The 20,569-nt window shown below is 32.9% G+C and overlaps 1 protein-coding gene across 4 annotated transcripts; it reads right to left on the bottom strand.

Annotated features, from left to right (window-relative positions):
* Positions 1-11,233: 11,233 nt before the first annotated feature.
* Positions 11,234-18,623, bottom strand: LOC11423522 (myb-like protein X). Of its 4 annotated transcripts, none has more exons than XM_024783698.2 (16): positions 18,479-18,623; positions 15,929-17,273; positions 15,810-15,843; positions 15,571-15,650; positions 15,289-15,348; positions 15,067-15,177; positions 14,549-14,629; positions 14,347-14,421; positions 14,088-14,225; positions 13,886-13,963; positions 13,612-13,746; positions 13,405-13,488; positions 12,820-13,285; positions 12,162-12,271; positions 11,940-11,970; positions 11,234-11,694 (listed from the first exon to the last, which is right to left on the bottom strand). In XM_024783698.2, the coding sequence occupies exons 2-16, from the start codon at positions 17,219-17,221 to the stop codon at positions 11,567-11,569; spliced, it is 2,904 nt and encodes a 967-aa protein (XP_024639466.1). In that variant the 5' UTR covers positions 17,222-17,273; positions 18,479-18,623; the 3' UTR covers positions 11,234-11,566. The 4 variants fall into 4 exon arrangements, with proteins under 4 accessions (XP_024639466.1, XP_024639467.1, XP_039690833.1 ...); XM_024783699.2 differs by having other exon boundaries at positions 12,162-12,268; XM_039834899.1 differs by lacking the exons at positions 13,612-13,746; positions 13,886-13,963.
* Between the last annotated feature and the right edge of the window lie 1,946 nt (positions 18,624-20,569).

Raw genomic sequence — 20,569 nt, 5'->3', positions numbered from 1 at the left:
TATTATGAACTTAAATTCTCCCAAATTATCCATCTTAGGATAAGCTCACAATTGCTTGTTTACAAATCTATCTATTTGAAATATACAAATCTTAACAAAAAATTACCTTTATAAGAGTTAAATATATCAATACTTCTATATTAATATAAAGAAAATAGACTATTTTAGGCTGACTTTTTCTTCTTCGAGTTATACACTTAAGGAAATTTGATTATAAGAAATTAAGAATAATATTGTGTTGGTGTGATTCAAAAAATTTATATTATATTTGTAAGTATAGTTTGTTACACCCCTCAATGATAAAAATTTACAGAATATGAAAATGCAAAATATAGATTGTCTATACTTATAATTTAAATCAAAATCAAAATAATATTAATCAAAATTTCATAAAAATTATTGTTCGTAATTTATAAGCATTAGCGGCTAGCACAATACAAAGAGAGAACCAACGGACACTGAGTTCCCGTCCAAACGCTAGTACTATATAGGGTTAAATAAGTTTTTCATCCCTGTAAATATATCAAAATTTTATTTTAATCTCTATAAAATAAAATGAGATGTTTTCATCCTCACAATTTTTTTTTGTCCTAATGAATGTAATTTTGACGAGTTCTTTACATTTTTAGGACATAATATGAGTATACAATGGTTGAATATAATATATAGACATAACATGGAGACATCTTCAACATAAAAGAGTAATAATTTTGACATTCATATGAACAAAAATTGATCATTAGGGGCCAAAAACAAAATGAGTTTTTTCGGGAGGATAAAAACATATTTTTTATATTTTAAGGACTAAAATCAATTCTTTTATATATTTTCAGAGACGAAAAACATATTTAACCCTACTATATATATGTAAAGAAAGTATATTGTTTTGGGCTTTTTTTTCTCCTTCCAATTATACCCTTAAGCAAATTTGACCGTAAGAATGCTATTTTGTTGGTGTCATTAAAAAAGATAAGAATTTATATTGAATTGTTATATTTTTTTTTCAATATATTATATTTGTTATATTGTTGGCATCATTGAAAAAGTATAGTTTATTACAATATGAAAATACAACATATATATTATTTATACGTATAATTTTAATCAAAATCAAATTAATTTTAATCAAAATGTCACAAAACTATTGTTCATAATTTATACGCATTAATGCAATAAAAAGTGTGGACAAACAGGTATGGAGTGTCCGTCTAAACACTCTTTTTATTGTGCTAACTTTTGAAAATTATGAACGATGTTTTTTATGAAATTTTAATTTTGATTAAAAGTTAAAGTATAATTGTTTTTTACTTTTAAATTATAACAAATCAAATTAACCATGATTACATATTTCAATGAAACCAACAATATAACAAAAATATATAATCTAAATTCTTATTTCTTAATGACGCCAACAACAATCTTTATTATAGAAAAAGTTGTTGTTTAAGAATATAATTGGGATAATATATATATATATATATATATATATATATATAGACACACACACACATTCATCTAGTTTGTTACACTTTTTAAATGATAAAGGATAAAATTGAACATTTGTGTTTGTAACACCCCGTTTTCCCGACTTAAAAATTTCATTTAATTAATCAGAGTATTCAACATGTAAACGGAATGCTACACTTCATAAAATCATAAATAAGATAATTAACTAATTTATCCTTCAACAAATTAATTCAAACTTTGCAGCGGATTAAATTCATTAACATAAAAAGTCTTGGCACAAAGGCCTCATCAATACATCCCATAAAAATCCAATTAACAACTTAATCATGTAAATATATAAACAATACGTAAGGAATAGAGAAGCATGCAACAAAGTTCCCATCCCGTTACGTATCAGAGCACCTAAACGACTCGGTGAGGGATAGCCACTCACAACATCAAAAACACAGCAACCTACTCTTGATCACCTGCAAGTTACTCATACGAAGAGCAACATTTTCAAGCAGAAGGGGTGAGATTTCACAAACAATAATATTAAGCATATAATTCAACAATTAAATTTAGCAACATAAACATTATTAATTAATAATAACAATTCTTCATATAGTATTTCATTAATAGTCCAATTCACTTCTAATCATCATTAACTCATAACAAATATAAACAACAATACAATCATCATCTTATAATAACATAAGCAACAACATATTCATCATCTTATAATAATATAAACACAACATAATCATTAATATTCCATGGTTTGTCATCAACAACAACTTCAACGATTCGACGACGACAACGTCAACCTGACAACACAGCTACATGAGAGTACACCACCTCTTATAATATAACAACGTAAGAATACATCACCTCTTAAAGAATAACAACGTAAGAGTACACTACCTATTATAAACGACAACTAAGAGTACACCACCTCTTAAAGAATAACAACGTAAGAGTAAACCACCTCTTATAAACGACAACTAAGAGTACACCACCTCTAAAAGAATAACAACGTAAGAGTACACCTCCTCTTATAAACCACAACGTAAGAGTACACCACCTCTTATAGGACAACAACATAAGAGTACACCACCTTTTATAGAACAACAACATAAGAGTACACCACCTTTTATAGAACAACAACGTAAGAGTACACCACCTCTCACAAAACACCTGAACATAAACAGTCACCAACAACACCTTCAACTCTGACTTCAACAACTTAGACAACATTAACAACTTAAGATTCCAATACTTTGGAAAGACAACTTACAATTTTACAAATTAGACCAACACATGCAGCTTAATTAATATCAAACAGCAACATAGGCAGCACATAAAACAGCTCATGATATAACAATATCAAATGACAATCACCATCAACTTCAACAATCATACATTCATATAATTCATATAAATTATTTACACGTCAAGAAAAATTATGAAAAACATATAGTAAAAATAGAACTAGAATTCTTTCACAAAATAATAGTATGATATCGTGAGCCAATTAACAAGGGCAGGATAAAGATGCCAATTAGTATGTAAACATTTTGAAGCAAGACTAATTGAATTTAGAAGCTGTCTTAAAATTCAATTTATTATAATAATAGTAATAGTAATCCTAAACTAGTGAACATATGTACTCATAATATTGCATCAGACTATTTTGAATCAAGTTCAACAATAATTGAATTGAGGCTCATCGAAATGCAAGATCATTGGCAATTTAAAGAAACAATTTTCATTCAAAGCTATACCTAATCAAAAGAGTGTGTATGTTCCAAACCTTTTGGATGGCATCTCGTTTTGGATCATTAGCTTCTTAAGTAGTATATTTCTTTCAATAGGTAATAGCATCATGCTACTGTTAGTTAAAATTAATCTTCTGTCAAACTAGATACCACAAAACACATATTCAAATAGAGATAAGAAAAGCATTGGTTTCGGAGACTTCTGAACCATAGTCAAAATTAGATACCTCAAATTAATTTATCAAAATAAGGATTTTTATAATATTTCTATGCAGTATCTCTCCCGAATTGTAAATTCACTCGAAAGAAAATATAACAAAGTCAATTTAATTATACAATCAAACACGTTCTACATCAATCCAACAGGTTTCTATCATCTTATCAACAATTTACAACTTCTAATCCTAATTCTCAAATTCTCAAAAACTATAACCTACAACATTTAAATCTAATTATCAAAATCATAGGCTTAAGAAGATTGAATGTTAGTCCCACCCTTACCTTAGGTTAATCGATTGGCAGCCTCTTATCTTTGGTTCTCTCTCCTTTCTCCAAAGCAACTTGTTTCATGTGAAAACTATTCTGACCTATTTTCTCTTATTTATTCCTCAACCCTCTTTATCTTATTTCCACTTATTCCACTAAACTCTCTAAATTCTCAAAACAGCCCCTCATCTCAATATTATTTTATTTTCAAATCTTATTCTATTAAATAATAAAATAAGCCTATCAATAAAATATCAACACATCACCTAATCGTATAAAATCACATAAATCATATAAATATATTCTAAACTCTTTAAAAATAATCAAATAAAACAAATAATTCAAAGAGGGCGTTACAGTGTTTGTTACATTTTTATTTTAATATTTAAATTTATTCTTATCTATTTGTTACATGTGTTATTGGAATTGAAAATTGATGGTATTTTTGAAAGAAAAAATTCAAATCAAAAGCACTAAAAGGGGTAGTTTTCTTTATATATAGTATAGATATTTGAATTTAAAAAAGAAAAAAAAGGTTAAATTGCATTTTTGGTCTCTTAACTATTTAGGTATAGTATCACTTTGGTCCCTTAATTAAAATTCAATTTATTTTGATCCCTTAACTTCTTTCTGTTACACATTTTGGTCCTTTCCGTTAGTATTAATTCAAAAAGGTTAGGTTTTCTTCATCTTCTTCTCCTCTTTTTCATCTTCATATCATCTCCATCAACCTTCAACAACATGAATCATAGAAAAATTTCATAAGAAAATGAAGAAAATCTAACGTTTTTGAATTAAAACTAACGGAAAGAACCAAAATGGATTTCAATGGATCAATTGCATGGGTTTCAAGTTATGCAAAGATGACTACTTTTCATATATCAGTTTTAGGTGAAGTTGGGATTAAAGAGTCATGGATCAAACTCTTCGTTGTAGGTCCGTTGTCCGATGTTAAGCGTCCTATTGGAGTTGGTAAGAAAGGAGATATGTTTTTCCGGAAAAAGGATAATGAACTAGTTTTGTTTAATTTAAGCACCCAGAGAATTGAAGACCTTGGTATTATTAAAGGTGGACATGGTTGCCGTATAATAGTTTATAAAGAATAATTTTTTTTTATATTGTTTTCACACTAGAGATACTACAGCAGGACTATGATGATTATTACGATTTTAAATGAACTATTTATAATTATGTTATAGTTACAAGTGCGATTTCATTTTATTTTTACTTTTTTAGCATATTGGTATGGCAGTACACCACTATTGACATTGGTTCTCTGTACTCCTATGATGTTATGAACAAGAAGCTTGTGTTATATTTGGAAGGTATTGATATGAATTTGTAAATGATATTTGATAGTATTAGCTTGGAGAAGGAAAGTGGTTCACTACTTACGGTTTCACTTTGACTTAACATTGTTTTGCACACATTCACTCGATTCATATCAATGCATTCTGGTTTGAAGAGTTGTACTGTCAGCTCAGTTTCGAGATAGTTTGTTGGAACACTAGTGTATAATGGAAAAAAACTTGGAGTATACTAGTGAGTTTGTGGAGCCTTTGGAATGTAAACACAAGGATGGAAAAATTAGTGTAAAGTGTGAATTGAAAATTCTATGTCCCACATCGGGTAGATCACACTCTAGTAGAAATTCTCCTTATAAATTGAGAGCTCGGGAATAGTATTCTTCACTCCAAAACTGAGAATCGAATACTCTTCTCTGGTTTTCTCTTCTCTCTTCCGCGGTTTGTGTTGACGAACCGTTCTTTCTTTCCTCATTCTTTGGTTTATCGAGTGGTCTACATACCATATTAGAGTGGTTTTTTGAAACTTTTCGAAAACCATATTGAGGTGTTATTCTCGAGCGATTTCTGGCAGTGCAGCCTTTAATCGTACAGTTAGAATCTGGGCTGTTTTATCCTGGAGACGGCGCGGTTGCTAGTCTACCTTGCACAACTTAGGTAGTGCCGTGAAACGTCTTAAAGAAAGCGACCTGATCGTGACTCACCCGGTAATAGTTTCAAAGCTCTGTCGTAATTTTCAAATTACAAAAACAACATTTTTAAGACGTTTCGAATACGATACGATGAGTTCTGAAAAAAATTACCGCGGTTTCAGCTGATGACTTTAACAAACCGTTTCTGTTTACGGGTAGCCACTTCAAACGTTGGCAGCAAAAGATGCTGTTCTTTTTGACCACTAAAAAGGTTGCCTACGTTTTGAATGAAGCTATGCCTGTAGCACCTTCGAGTTCGACTCCTGCTGGAGCGAATAATAACGGTAAGGTAGCAGACCCTACTGCTGCTGAGAAAGCTGAACTTGAGAAAGCTGACCCAGATAAACAGCTAGCCATAGATATTGCTCTATGGAAGGAAAATGACTACCTCTGTAAGAATTATATTCTTAATAGACTCACAGACCCTCTGTATGATTATTATAGACGCTGTGATACTGCTAAACAATTATGGGAAACACTTCAGAAGAAGTATGATACTGAAGAGGCTGGTGTTAAAAAATACGCTGTAAGCCGCTATCTGAATTTCAAAATGAGTGATGATAAATCCGTTGAGGCACAATCACATGAGCTGCAACAAATTGCTCACGAGATCATAGCTGAAGGGATGGCACTTCCCGAACAGTTCCAAATAGCTGTGATTATTGATAAGCTGCCTCACTGCCTGGAAGGACTTCAAGAGTCTTCTTAGACACAAAACTAAGGAGTTCTCTCTTGAAAGTCTGATTACTCGCTTTCGTATTGAAGAAGAAGTGAGAAAGCAGGACCAGAATGAAGAGATGTTTGCTGTTTCTAACAACAACGCTAAAAAGAAATTTGTAGGTGCTGTTCTGAAGCCTGCTGACAAACCATTTAAGAATCCGAACCGCCCTATGAATAAGAATTTCAACAGGAATAAGACTAGGAACAATCCAAGACCCCAGATTCAACAGCCACCAAAGAATGATGTTGCTCCACCTTTCAACTGTTACAATTGTGGGCAAGCAGGTCATATACCACGCAAGTGCAGAAACAGAACCAACCGACCAGCACAGGCTCACATGGCTACTGCTGTTGCACCTGATGAGCCCTATGTGGCTATGATTACTGAGATAAATATGATTGCAGGTTCTGATGGCTGGTGGGTGGACACTGGTGCTTCTCGCCATGTCTGCTATGATAGAGATATGTTTAAAATATATACTGCTTGTGATGATCAGAAGGTGTTGTTGGGAGACTCCCATTCCACTAATGTTGCTGGAATCGGAGATATAGAGCTGAAGTTCACATCTGGAAAGATTCTGATACTGAAGGATGTGCTGCACACTCCTAAAATTAGGAAGAATTTAGTTTCAGGTTTTCTTTTGAATAAGGCTGGGTTTACTCAAAGTATAGGGGCTGATTTGTACACCATCACTAAGAATGGTATTTTTGTTGGGAAAGGGTACGCCACTGATGGCATGTTTAAGTTGAACATTGATATGAATAAAATTTCTTCTTCTGCTTATATGTTGTGTGATTTTAATATTTGGCATTCTAGACTCTGTCACGTTAACAAAAGAATTATTTCAAATATGAGCGGTTTAGGATTAATTCCTAAAATATGTTTAAACGATTTTGAAAAATGTCAATTTTGTAGTCAAGCAAAAATAAATAAAGAATAACATAAATCAGTAACCAGAATAACTGAACCTTTTGAATTAATTCATTCTGATTTATGCGAATTAGATGGAAACTTGACTAGAAATGGAAAAAGATATTTCATCACTTTTATAGATGACTGCTCGGATTACACACATGTGTATTTAATGAGAAATAAAAATGAAGCGCTTGAAATATTTAAACAGTATGTAAAAGAAATTGAAAATCAATTCAATATTAGAATCAAGCGTTTTAGAAGTGACAGAGGTACTGAATATGGATCACATACATTCAATGAGTATTATAAAGAACTCGGAATTATTCATGAAACAACTGCTCCTTATTCTCCTGAAATGAACGGTAAAGCGGAAAGAAAAAAATAGAACGTTTACCGAATTAGTAGTTGCAACAATGCTTAATTCTGGAGCAGCGCCTCATTGGTGGGGAGAAATTTTATTGACTGTTTGCTATGTGCTAAACAGAGTACCCAAAACAAAGAACAAAATTTCTCCATATGAAATTTTGAAGAAAAGACAGCCAAACTTGTCTTATTTTAGAACATGGGGATGTCTAGCCTATGTAAGAAAACCAGACCCCAAAAGAGTCAAACTAGCAAGTAGAGCCTATGAATGTGTATTCATTGGTTATGCCTTAAATAGTAAAGCCTATAGGTTTTACGACCTGAAATCTAAAACGATCATAGAATCAAATGATGTTGACTTCTATGAAAATAAATTTCCCTTTAAGTCAGGAGACAGTGGGGGTAATAGTGGGGGCACCGATAACTCAGTTCTTGATCAACCTTCTGAAATCATAACAAGCAATGAAAACATCGAAAGAGATGTTATAGAACCTCGTAGAGGTAAGAGAGCAAGAATTGCTAAAGAATATGGCCCCGAATATGTGGCGTATACTATAGAGGAGGATCCATCAAGCATCAAGGAAGCTCTGTCTTCAATTGACGCTGATTTATGGCAAGAAGCTATAAATGATGAAATGGATTCTCTAATGTCCAACGAAACCTGGCACCTAACTGACTTGCCTCCTGGATGCAAGACTATAGGTTGTAAATGGATCTTGAAAAAGAAACTAAAACCTGATGGGTCAATCGACAAATACAAGGCACGCCTTGTAGCCAAAGGTTTTAGACAAAGAGAAAATGTAGATTTCTTCGACACATATTCGCCTGTAACTAGAATCACGTCCATTAGGGTACTAATCTCTTTGGCGGCCATCCACAATTTGAGAGTACACCAAATGGATGTAAAAACTGCTTTTTTAAACGGTGAAGTAGAAGAAGAAATCTACATGGACTGACCTGAAGGTTTCGTAATCCATGGACAAGAGAACAAAGTTTGTAAGTTAGACAGATCTTTGTATGGTCTAAAACAAGCACCGAAACAATGGCATGTGAAATTCGTAAATCTTATGATTGAGAATGAGTTTAAGGTGAATGAAAGCGACAAGTGTATTTATTCCAAGTACGAAAATAACACTTGCACGATCATATGTCTATACGTAGACGACTTACTCATATTTGGTTCAAACCTTAATGCCATTAAAGATGTGAAATCATTGTTGTGCCACAACTTTGATATGAAAGACCTAGGAGAAGCAGATGTAATTCTTGGAATCAAGATTACTAGAACTGATAATGGAATTTCCTTGAATCAATCTCACTACGTTGAGAAGATCTTAAGGAAATATAATTACTTCAATTGTAAACCTGCGAGCACACCTTGTGACCCAAGTGTGAAGCTATTTAAGAACACTGGAGATAGTGTTAGACAAATTGAATATGCGAGCATCATTGGCAGTCTCAGATATGCCACTGATTGTACTAGACCCGACATCGGCTACGCCGTGGGACTATTATGCAAGTTTACGAGCAGGCCAAGCATGGAGCATTGGCAAGCTATCGAAAGAGTCATGAGATACTTGAAGAAGACCATGACTCTAGGACTGCATTATCAAAGATATCATGCAGTGCTTGAAGGATACAGTGACGTAGATTGGAACACCTTATCAGATGATTCCAAAGCGACCAGTGGCTATATATTTAGCATTGCTGGAGGAGCTGTTTCCTGGAAATCCAAGAAACAGACCATTCTGGCTCAGTCCACAATGGAATCTGAGATGATAGCACTAGCTGCTGCTAGTGAAGAAGCAAGTTGGCTAAGATGCTTGCTATCTGAAATCCCTTTATGGGAGAGACCGTTACCAGCTGTGTTAATTCATTGTGATAGTACCGCGACTATCGCAAAGATTGAGAATCGTTATTACAATGGTAAGAGACGACAGATAAGACGAAAACACATCACGATAAGAGAATATCTTTCGAACGGAACGGTAAGAGTAGATTTCGTACGAACAAATGAAAACTTAGCTGATCCTTTGACGAAAGGACTAAACAGAGAGAAAGTCGCAAATGCATCCAGTAGGATGGGACTAATGCCTATTGATCATAAGTGATGGAAACCCGACCTAAATGACTGGAGATCCCAAGAACTAGGTTCAATGGGTAATAACAAATCACAAGTGATAGAACATGCTATGAGAACGCATGATCCTGCAGTGACCGAAGGTTGAGATAATATAAACTCTTAATGAGATCTATACTTCTTATGGAGTGAAGTACATAGCTACAGGAGTACTTCTGATAGACTCACCTATACGTATGTAGAACTGAGGCCGGTTCTTATGGAATTTTGAGGCAGAATTCTTAGAGCATTCGTTAAAACTGGGATAGACGTGCAAGGCCATTAACGCACGGGCTTTTTAGAAAACACCTAAGAAAAGGTTGTGTGTGGGTCCTATGTCTGAGATAGAGTTCAATCCTGTAAGCAACTCTTGTTAATCGGAATACTACTCACTATGCAAAGGTTCAAGTTGTTGGCGACACCTTTGTTTACTAGCAATCTTTAAGAAACGTTTAAAACATAACTTTCGAAACCAATTTTGAATTCAAGTGGGGGATTGTTGGAACACTAGTGTATAATGGAAAAAAAACTTGGAGTATACTAGGGAGTTTGTGGAGCCTTTGGAATGTAAACACAAGGATGGAGAAACTAGTGTAAAGTGTGAATTGAAAATTCTATGTCCCACATCGGGTAGATCACATTCTCTGGTTTTCTCTGCTCTCTTCTCCCTCCCGCGGTTTGTTTTAACGAACCGTTCTTTCTTTCCTCCTTCTTTGGTTTATCGAGTGGTCTACGTACCATATTAGAGTGGTTTTTCGAAACTTTTCGAAAACCATATTGAGGTGTTATTCTCGAGCGATTTCTGGCAGTGTAGCCTTTAATCGTACAGTTAGAATCTGGGCTGTTTTATCGTAGAGACGGCGCGGTTGCTAGTCTACTTTGCACAACTTAGGTAGTGTCGCGAAACGTCTTAAAGAAAGCGACCTGGTCGTGACTCACCCGGTAATAGTTTCAAAGCTCTGTCGTAATTTTCAAATTACAAAAACAACATAGTTATTCGAGAATCTACCACAAATTGAATCAACAACCAGTCCATATCTCAATGGCTTCCAAAGTGATCATAATATCATGTTACATTTAGGGGTTATAAAATATCTAATGAGTATAAAACAAAAGGGTTGAGAATTCAATTATGAGTTAGTGAATTTAAATTTATTTTTAACAGCAACTTTGACAATCTTCTAATACTTTAATACTCTGTGAATGCCCAATACATATCTCAGCTGTCCAGAATATTAACCAAACAAAAATATGTTGTCTACAACCCATAAACAAGCAAGTAATTTAGTTAAAAGCTTATTCAATAGGCGTTTATCATATAAAATACTATGACATTGCTGTTGAACAAGTCAAACACACGATTTTGCAACAAACTATGAAGATTAAAAAGAAATATAAATATGCACAACTAAAAAAGGTGACAACTTCAAATATTCATTAAACCAGACATATAATTTAAAGTAGTATTGATCAGTCACATTCACACCAAAAGCCTCCACAAAAGCTTCTCTACATATTGTGTTTCTGTGGAACCAAGAAACTGCATAATTACTGGTAGCACAACAAAAGCCACCACAAAAAAAAAAATTGAAACTACTGGCTTGTTCCCCGTAGATTCTATTGATGCTAAGAATTAGAAGTTATAGCAACTTTTACTCTAAAAAATGTACCCAAAATGCATAACCAGTCAAAAAGTATATACCCTATGTATATATCTCCAAGCAGTCAAACCTAATCCTCGGTCAGGCATCACCACGCCGCTCTCTCTGTTCTCTTTCTTCATCTTCTTCAGCTAGTTTTGCCAGCTCTTGCTGAATAATAGTCTTTACAGATGCCTTTCTTGGGGTGAGATCCACGTCAAATTGCTTACCTGAACAATGGTCAGCAATTTTTTTAGTCATATAAAATAAAATTAGGCAAAACTCTTCTATTATTTTCATGAATATTGTGCAATTTCTATCATCAAAATTCTCAGTCATTGATAAATAAAGAAACTTTGCTCTTAAAGCCATAAAAGTTATACTCATTTGTAATCTGACAGTTGCAACTCAAAAAGATATCATTATTAAACTTAAACCAAGGACAAAAAAGGTAATAATACAGAATGACACATACCGAGTAGCTTCAAAATGTCGGCAAATGTAGCCTGCAAAAGTGAGAAAAAATGTTATAATTTTGAATGAACAACAGAAAACCTTCACTAGAGGCATAATTTATTAAAATTAAAATCAACATTAAGAGGTAGGATCAACACAGCAGCAATGCTAATCTAGCTCTATAAATTCCACTAGTTATTGATGAAGGAATCAAACAACTTTCAAAGATAATGAAACTTACAGTATTGAAGTCGACTTTTTTAAAAATAACACATATTGCTTTGCGTAACTGATCATCACTCGGGTCTGACTTCTCTTTATTCTTGATCTTTCTGCCGGTAACCTTTTCTTCTGGACAAATACAGAAAGAAGATTTATAAACTACATAAGAGGAAGAAGTTAAGCTAATGGGAAAAGTGAAAAAAAAATTAGCTCATGTATTAAGCTAAAAATGGTAGTTAATTTCACTGATCACTACAACACGAAAGGTGTGCTAAACGTAATATCTGTTGATGAATTCTATAACAATATATAAAGGGAATACATCTACTTGGGCTGGATTTTTTTTGCTATATTTTTACCCTTCATTTAAAATATTTTATTCACTATTCATCCTTTTTATAATATTTTTTAGATTATCAACTAAAAAATATTGTAAAATCCAAATAAAATAGGAACCGTGCTTCAGAAGCTTACAATAGGAACAATATTAAACCTCTCAAAAAAAAAAAGAAATAGGAACGATATTCATAATAAAGGACCTTTTTTTTGGAAAAAAAAAAAAACATTATAAAGGACCATATTTAACCATAAAAGTAAGCGTATAAGAAAACGTAGAAAAGCAGACGGGCAGGTTAGTGCCCATCTCAAAACCAGGATAGAGAGTTCACAGTCTATACCTGCTTTGTCTTTGGAGGAAGACTTGGTGAGAGTTGAGGTCTTCTGCTTTCCTTGTTTTTCATTTTTCTTCTTCCTTGAAAAGACCTTGGGACTTCCATCACTATCACCATGATCAGATGCAGAGTGTGTAGACAATGGCTTCTTAGAAGTTTGCTTTTGTGCCGAGCGAGGTTTTGTTTTATCTGTTGCTTTCTTTGCTTTGCTTTGTGCAGCGGATTCTTTCCTTCTGGAAGATGTTTTACTCCTTTCACTCACTTTCTTCTCATCTTCAGATTCATTATCAGAATCATTTTTATCCCCACTTTCAGATTTCTTGGGCTTTTCATCCTTGGATTTGTCAGGAACAGTGTTTTCATTGTCTTCTACTTTTTTTTCATCCTTCTGTTCTTCCTCAGACTCATCTTCTGTGTCAGTTGATCCTTTTCTCTCCTCTGCTACGGAAGAATCTTCATTTTTCTTCCGACTCTGAAAAATATACCCTAATGATTAGAAAACCAAATTTATCGGTTTAAAAGCATTTTATCACTTCCATCACATATCTAGTTACATTTCAAATTTCAGTAATTAAAACAATGAAATCTCACCTTAGCAGAACGTCTTGACGTGGCCATTCCAGATCTCGATGAACCTTGTTTTGCTATGAGCTTGCGCTTTTTTCCTTTAATCGACTGATAAAAGGAGAAGCATAAATAATATGAATACTTACACCAAAAATGCTCGTCTCAAGTAAAAACAGAATAAAATAACACACCAGGGGAAAAGTTTGAAAAGAAAAAGGAAGTATGATAGACCTTTTCATCTTCAGATTTTTCAGAAACATTGTTTTCATTTTCTTCTTTATTGTCTTCTTTCTCAGACTCACTTTCTATGTCAGTTGTAGTCTTTCTTTTCTTTGCTACAAATAAATCTTCATTTTTCTTCTGACTCTGAAAAATGTACCATAAAGGTTAGAAAGCCAAATTTATTAGTTTTGAAGCATTTTACCACTTTCTCTAAAAAAAAACAGTTTATCACTTCTAGCGTATATCTAAAGTTACATTTCAAATTTCAGCAATGAAATCTCACCTTAGCAGAACGTCTAGACGATGCTGTTCCAGATCTTGATGAACCTTGTTTTGCTATGTGCTTTTTTCCTTTAATCGGCTGATAAAAGGAAAAGCGTAAATAATATGAATAGTTGCACCAAAAAACACTTGTCTCAAGTTAAAGCAGAATAAAATTACACACTAGGGGAAAAGGTTGAAAAGAAAAAGGAAGTATATTAGACCTTCTCATCTTCAGATTTGTCAGAAACATCGATTTCATTTTCCTCTTTGTTTTCTTCATCTTTCTCAGACTCACTTTCTGTGTCAGTTGCAGTCTTTTTCTTCTCTGCTATTGAAGAATCTTCAATTTTCTTCCGACTCTGAAAAATATACTATGAAGGTTAGAAAGCCAAATTTATTGGTTATAAATCACTTTACCACTTATGGTATATATCTAAATTTACATTACAAAGTATTGCAATTAAAACCATGAAATCTCACCTTAGCAGAACGTCTTGACGTTGGTGTTCCAGATCCCGTTGAGCCTTGTTTTGCTATGCGCTTTTCTTTAGCTGACTGAAAATAGGGAAAGCATAAATAACATGAATAGTTGAACCAGATACACTTGTCTTGAGTAAGAACAGAATAAAGTAGCACACTAGGTTAGGGGAAAAAGTTGAAAAGAAAGGGAAGTATAATAAACCTTTTCTTGTTCTGCAAGTAATACACTTTTTGTGACTTGAGGAGCAACCAGAAAGTCTATTAGCTTTGCAATAATATCTTCCTGCATATGTAGAAGATTGATAATTGATGATAATAGCACGTGAAACAACAGAGATGTTAAGTTAACAAAAAAAGCATCAAGGACTGCATTGGAAATTCCTTGACGGATGCATCTATAATATTGTGGTAATACTACAATTCTTAAGATTTACAAGATATAATGACACGAGTATAATAGTAGTATAAAATTAATATGAAAAGAGATAATCAATATGTTAAAAGCATGAGTAATTCATTATAGATAAACTGCCAGGGTTTATCTAATTAATGTGTATTCCGGCCTGTATTGTTACAAAAATTCAAAAAATAGAAGTCAAATATTTATATTTATGAAATACAGTTAGTAGCGTCCAAAGTGCACAGCATGAATATGGTTATTATCAGCACTGCCAGGCTGCCACAACAACAAATGTGTCAACAGGGTTTAAACCAACAAACCTTCCTTGTATTTGCATTGCCAACTGGTACGTCAAGCAGATCAGAGAATTCCAGCAACTTCTCTTTGTTACATTTGTCAAATTTTTCTTTTACTTTAATCATTTGCTTTTCCTGCAGTAACAATATTTGGTTTTAGAAGCTTAAATAAAGTACTTTATTATGAATAAAAGCAAGCATTCATTATTTTGTTATATATGAACTGGTTGCAAGTTACAAACATACCTCATTTTCATGCCACACAAAACCAGAAAACCTTAATATATTTTTCTTGATCACAGCTGCCTGCGAATTGCATAGTAAAACATTAGTTAAATAGAAGCATAATAACATCTGTTTGATCTGTTAATTTCATTATACAAGGTAAGGGTAACATTTTAACAGTATAAGGATGAACTCTCCTATATTCTTAACTATAGAGGTGGGGTGCTGTATATTTTAACACATAACAAGTGGTAGAAAATGACTGAAATGAAAAAATTAGATTGTTCATGAAGTAGGATATACCTTTCCTCTCCTACAAAAGAGGATTGTGTGGAGGAATTTGAGAGTATCATCAACCTTCCTTCTAGATAATTTAAATGCCACTGAAGCATAAAACACAAGAGTCATAAAGTTATTAGCTGATAAGAAGAAGCAGAAACACGTATCTAAGATATAAAGTGCATTATAGACATGAAAAAGTAATAAAAGAGAATACATAGACCATAATGGAAAGAAGAATTCAAACAAATGGAACACTATACCATTGGGTATATTTTTTAAAGGTGTGCCACGACCCTGCAAAGTGAAAGAAAAACTATAAGAAAAACATGTTTTGAATATAACACACAATTAAGGCTAACTATGAGTTTGAGATGAATACCTCTTCAATTTGAAATTCTTTGGATGCATCTCTGTCATATGATTCTACCAACCGCTCAACTGATTTCCTTTCACGTACAGGACGGTTGGTTGTAGGAGTTGTTGGCTCTGCCTCCTTCAGTTCCTTCATTTTCTTTTTCACATTCTCCCCACCAACCTTTTCCTTATCGCCCACCTCCTCATCTCGACTTCTCTCCTTTTCAATGCTCTCATCTTTGGCTTCAGGGATATCCTCTATCTTCTTCAGTTCCTTCATTTTCTTTTTCACATTCTCCCCATTAACCTTTCCTTTCCCGCGTTTTTTCAATCTCTTCTCAACTTTGATATTTTCTTCATTTGACTTATTATCTACCTTATCCTTATCATCCTCTCTGTCTTTTTGACTTTTCTCCTTTTCACTGCCCTCGTCTTTACCTTCAAGGATACTCTCTTCATCCATGGCATCTAATTCAGGCTTCTTAGCTTCAACGCTTTCTCTCTCTTCTTTACTAAGCTCAGTTTCCTCACTCAATTTGTCATCCTCAAACCCATTATCATCTTTCTTATCCTCTTCAATTTCATCCCCAGCATCAACTTTCTTATCCTCTTTTAATTCTTCCCCTTCAGCTTTCTTCTCCTCTTCTAATTCTTCCCCTTCATTGACTTTCTTATCCTCTATTATTTCTACCCCTGCATCGTCTTTCTTATCCTCTTTCAATTTTTCCCCTTCATCAGCTTTCTTCTCCTCTTTTAATTCTTCCCCTTCATTGACTTTCTTATCCTCTTTTATTTTTACCGCTGCATCGTCTTTCTTATCCTCTTTCAATTTTTCCCCTTCATCAGCTTTCTTCTCCTCTTTTATATCTCCCCCTTCATTGACTTTCTTATCCTCTTTTACCTCTTGCCCGACATCAACTTTCTTATCCTCTTTTCTTTCTTCCCCTCCATTGTCTTTCTTATCCTCTTTTAGTTCTTCTCCTTCATCAGCTTGCTTGTCCTCTTTTATTTCTTTCCCTTCGTTAACTTTCTCATCCTCTTTTATTCCTTCCCCATCCCCAGCTTTGATAGCGTTTTCTGTTACAACATCACCATCATCAGCTAGCTTATCCATTTCTAGTACTTCCTCCCCATCAGCTTTCTTATCAACTTCCATTGCTTTTATACCATCCTCTTTCAAATCTTGGACAGCATTATCCTCAAAGATTTTTCCTCCCTTAGGTTCCAGGTCCTTCTTTTCACTCGAGTCATCTAGGTGGTTCCCTAGCATGCTAATGTCAGTCTTGGAAGCTGTATTAACTGGTTCTTCCTCACCCATACCAATGTTATCTAAGCACTTCACTGGTTTCGTTGAATTCAACAACTTAAGCCTATCAGTGTAAAAAAAAAAACATAAAACAACTAGTTTAAGAACATCATCAATGTCAACATGCAAAAAAAGAAAGAGGCAAAATTCTTGTGAGCTTCAATAAGCTTTTGGTATTTCCAACCTAGAATACACAATATCAATACAAATTATAATTTTTCCTAAAATGTATGATTGATTCAAAGTGTTGTTAAATAGCGTGGCTATAGTGCTATTTCTCTATGATACGCCATTTAGTACAAAATATTGTGAAATGGTGACTATAGCGGCGCTATAGCACTGCTGCATAGCAGAATTTGAGCAAACCGCTGTTTTTTGCTATCCGCAATTTACATCACTGTTTCAAACATGTCGACGAAATAAAAATAAAAAACCAATTGCTATCCCAACTGAAATAACCAAATATATTCAATGGCATGACAAGTTTAATACAAGTTGCAATAACCTCATCACTAATCACCAAATCAATGAAAAAATGTTAGAACAACATGGTATTTGTTAACGAAGTTCGGCCAATGTCGTATGCATCGTTAGCAGCAGATCAACTTCAGTTCCATTGTATTATAAGTGAAAGTTTGATTAGGGTTTACATTGTACTTGTATTTGAATACTACGATCCAGACTACCAACATTACCCTTGAACCCTACTAGGGTAACCACAGTTCCCACGACAAACTTTTGGACCAAGTTGAACAAGCGGAAAGGTCTCACTTGCTCCGCTCGTTCAACCATGTCCACTTGTTAGTACCTATGAGCGATACTTAACAAAACAAGATAAAGAACACATTACCCAGCTAGGGTACATGAATGATTGAGCTATGAAAAAGAAAAAAAACACTAAAAAATTCCAATTTTGCACTAGTTCCAAAGAAAACAAAAAAAAAACCAAGCTCATGCAAAACAAGGGCAACCATAGTTGAAGTGTTGAACAAAAAAACTCAACAACACAGCACATTTATGGTTAATAATCACTTTCTATTCATCATTGTACCCTTTTTTCACCCTAGCAGCAAAACAAAAAATGGGGTTGAATATTATCACAAATCATCAAATAAAAACCATAAAAGTTTTAATTTTTCCTCAAAAAAAATGATCATTTTCAAAAACCTTAACTTCAAACAAAAATGAACTTCAGAAAAATGAAACATGCAAACATTGAACTCAAGAGAAAGCTAAAACAGTGAAGAAAAATGAAGATCGGAAACTTACAGATTCTGAGAAGTTGAAAGAGAACATTGAAAAAGCTTTGGAATTTCTTGCTAAATTGAGATGTTTGGTTTTTATCTATGAGTGACAGAGTGGGGTTGTTGTTTCTGACAATTTATATAATCCGGACTTCAAATACGGATTTCAAATGAATAAATTAAATGAAATATAGCGTGCCGCTTCAATTCTGAATGGACAGTTATCTAACGGTGGAGATTTGGTATCCTTGGGTACGTGTAAGATTAACCATTGGATGTACATTTGACCCCACTAGACCACAATTTTTTATGTTGTGTGCACATTCCTTCATTTATTTACAAAATACAATATATGCACTGTTCATTGTATTTATATGATTAATAATAATAATAAATGAGTGTCACCTTAGCCAAAAAAATATATTTCAAAATGAATGTCACTTTACATTTTCAATACAATTTTAATTTTTTTCTTTCAACTTTTCTATCACACAATTTTCAATGCAACTTTAAATTAAGTTCAAAATTTCGTGAAAACATATTACTTTCCCCGTCTCACATTAAGTGTCTCATTTGAGTTTTACACGGTTAATAATCAAAGAATATAAAACTTAAAATTTTGAGGCTGTGTTGGAGAAATTAGACAAATATTCAAAGTTAATTTAAAACTCTCGTAAGAATGTCACACCATCCGTATCTATAAATATCAATTTACATCTCTAAATGAGAAACATGTTTGATTTTGAATGCCTCACACATATTTTATAATTATCAAACTTTGATAAAATTTTAAAAAACTTTGATCAGAATAGGCAGAATACACATTTGTGATTTGTTAAGTACTTTTTTTTGGTTACAAGGCTAAAATTTGTTAAGTACTTTGATGTAATACTAAATTATCAGCAGCTAGGGTAATATGTATAAAACTTTTTTGTCCTGACAATATTCATACAGTGGACAAACATGTTTGATTTTTAATGCTAGAGCACGTATTTAGCATGCATAACCAAATACATTATTACTCCATTTTTATAGTATAGTAATAAAGTTGATTATAGTTATCTACCAAAAAAAAAAAATTGATTATAGTTACTAAAACTGCATAATATATATTAAGAACAAAAAACAAAAACAAAAAAATAGGTGCAACTTCTATTCCTGATGAAGATCTTCAAAAAATGGACGAGACTTTCTTTTCTTTTTTTTGAAGAGAAAAAATGGACGAGACTTGTTGTAACTCTGGCAGCATTGCTTCAAACTACTGAATATATGTAAATATTTTTCTTATATTTTTCCACCATTTATGAATATTTGTATATTCCTTTCAAAAAAAATGAATATTTGTATATTAACTACTTAAATAATATAAGAATTTAAATAAGGTTAAATATATATTTTGATCCATATAAATATTCTAACTTTTCATGTTAGTCTCCCTAATTTTTTTTTTTTTACTTTTAGTCCCCTTAAAGTTTTTTATCACTACTTTTTATCCTGCTTTTAAGTCAATTGATCACTTGTATTATTCAAAATTTAAATTTTTGTTAGTCATATTTGGTATATTATAGAATTCTCTCTTGCCAAAATTTACACTTTTTTTAACAAGAGATGAAGTAAATATAATTTGTTATGTTTTTAATGCATACAAATTCATATTTAATTAATGTTTTGTTAAACAATTTTTTACTTTTTTAAGAGATATTGTTATACTATTCTAAACATTTCTTAAAAAAACTCATTCAAAAATCTAAAAGGTACACATGAAAGATCAAAATTGTAGACGACTAAAAGTCGAAGAAATTTTTTTTAAACTAAAATGAAAAGTTGGATTTTTTTATTTATAGATAGACGAAATGACGAATAATTATTGAAGATCACACGCACAAGTGGAGGGGTTGTGTTTCGAATCCCAATGACGATGTCGGGTATAGCAATTTTGACATTTCGTCAATTGAACTAGACTTGTGGGCAAAAATTAAAATATTTATAGGAAATATAAACATATATTACCAATTTAAAATTCGTTTAATAGATACACAAAATATTTGTAAAAAAAAAAAAAAAAAAATTTTTTTTTTTATCAGGTAGCCTACTTGTTAGAATTCACCTTATAAGG

Source organism: Medicago truncatula, chromosome 5 (genome assembly GCF_003473485.1).
Source record: "Medicago truncatula cultivar Jemalong A17 chromosome 5, MtrunA17r5.0-ANR, whole genome shotgun sequence".
Classification (NCBI taxonomy): domain Eukaryota; kingdom Viridiplantae; phylum Streptophyta; class Magnoliopsida; order Fabales; family Fabaceae; genus Medicago; species Medicago truncatula.
This window is presented reverse-complemented; position numbering and strand designations above follow the sequence as displayed.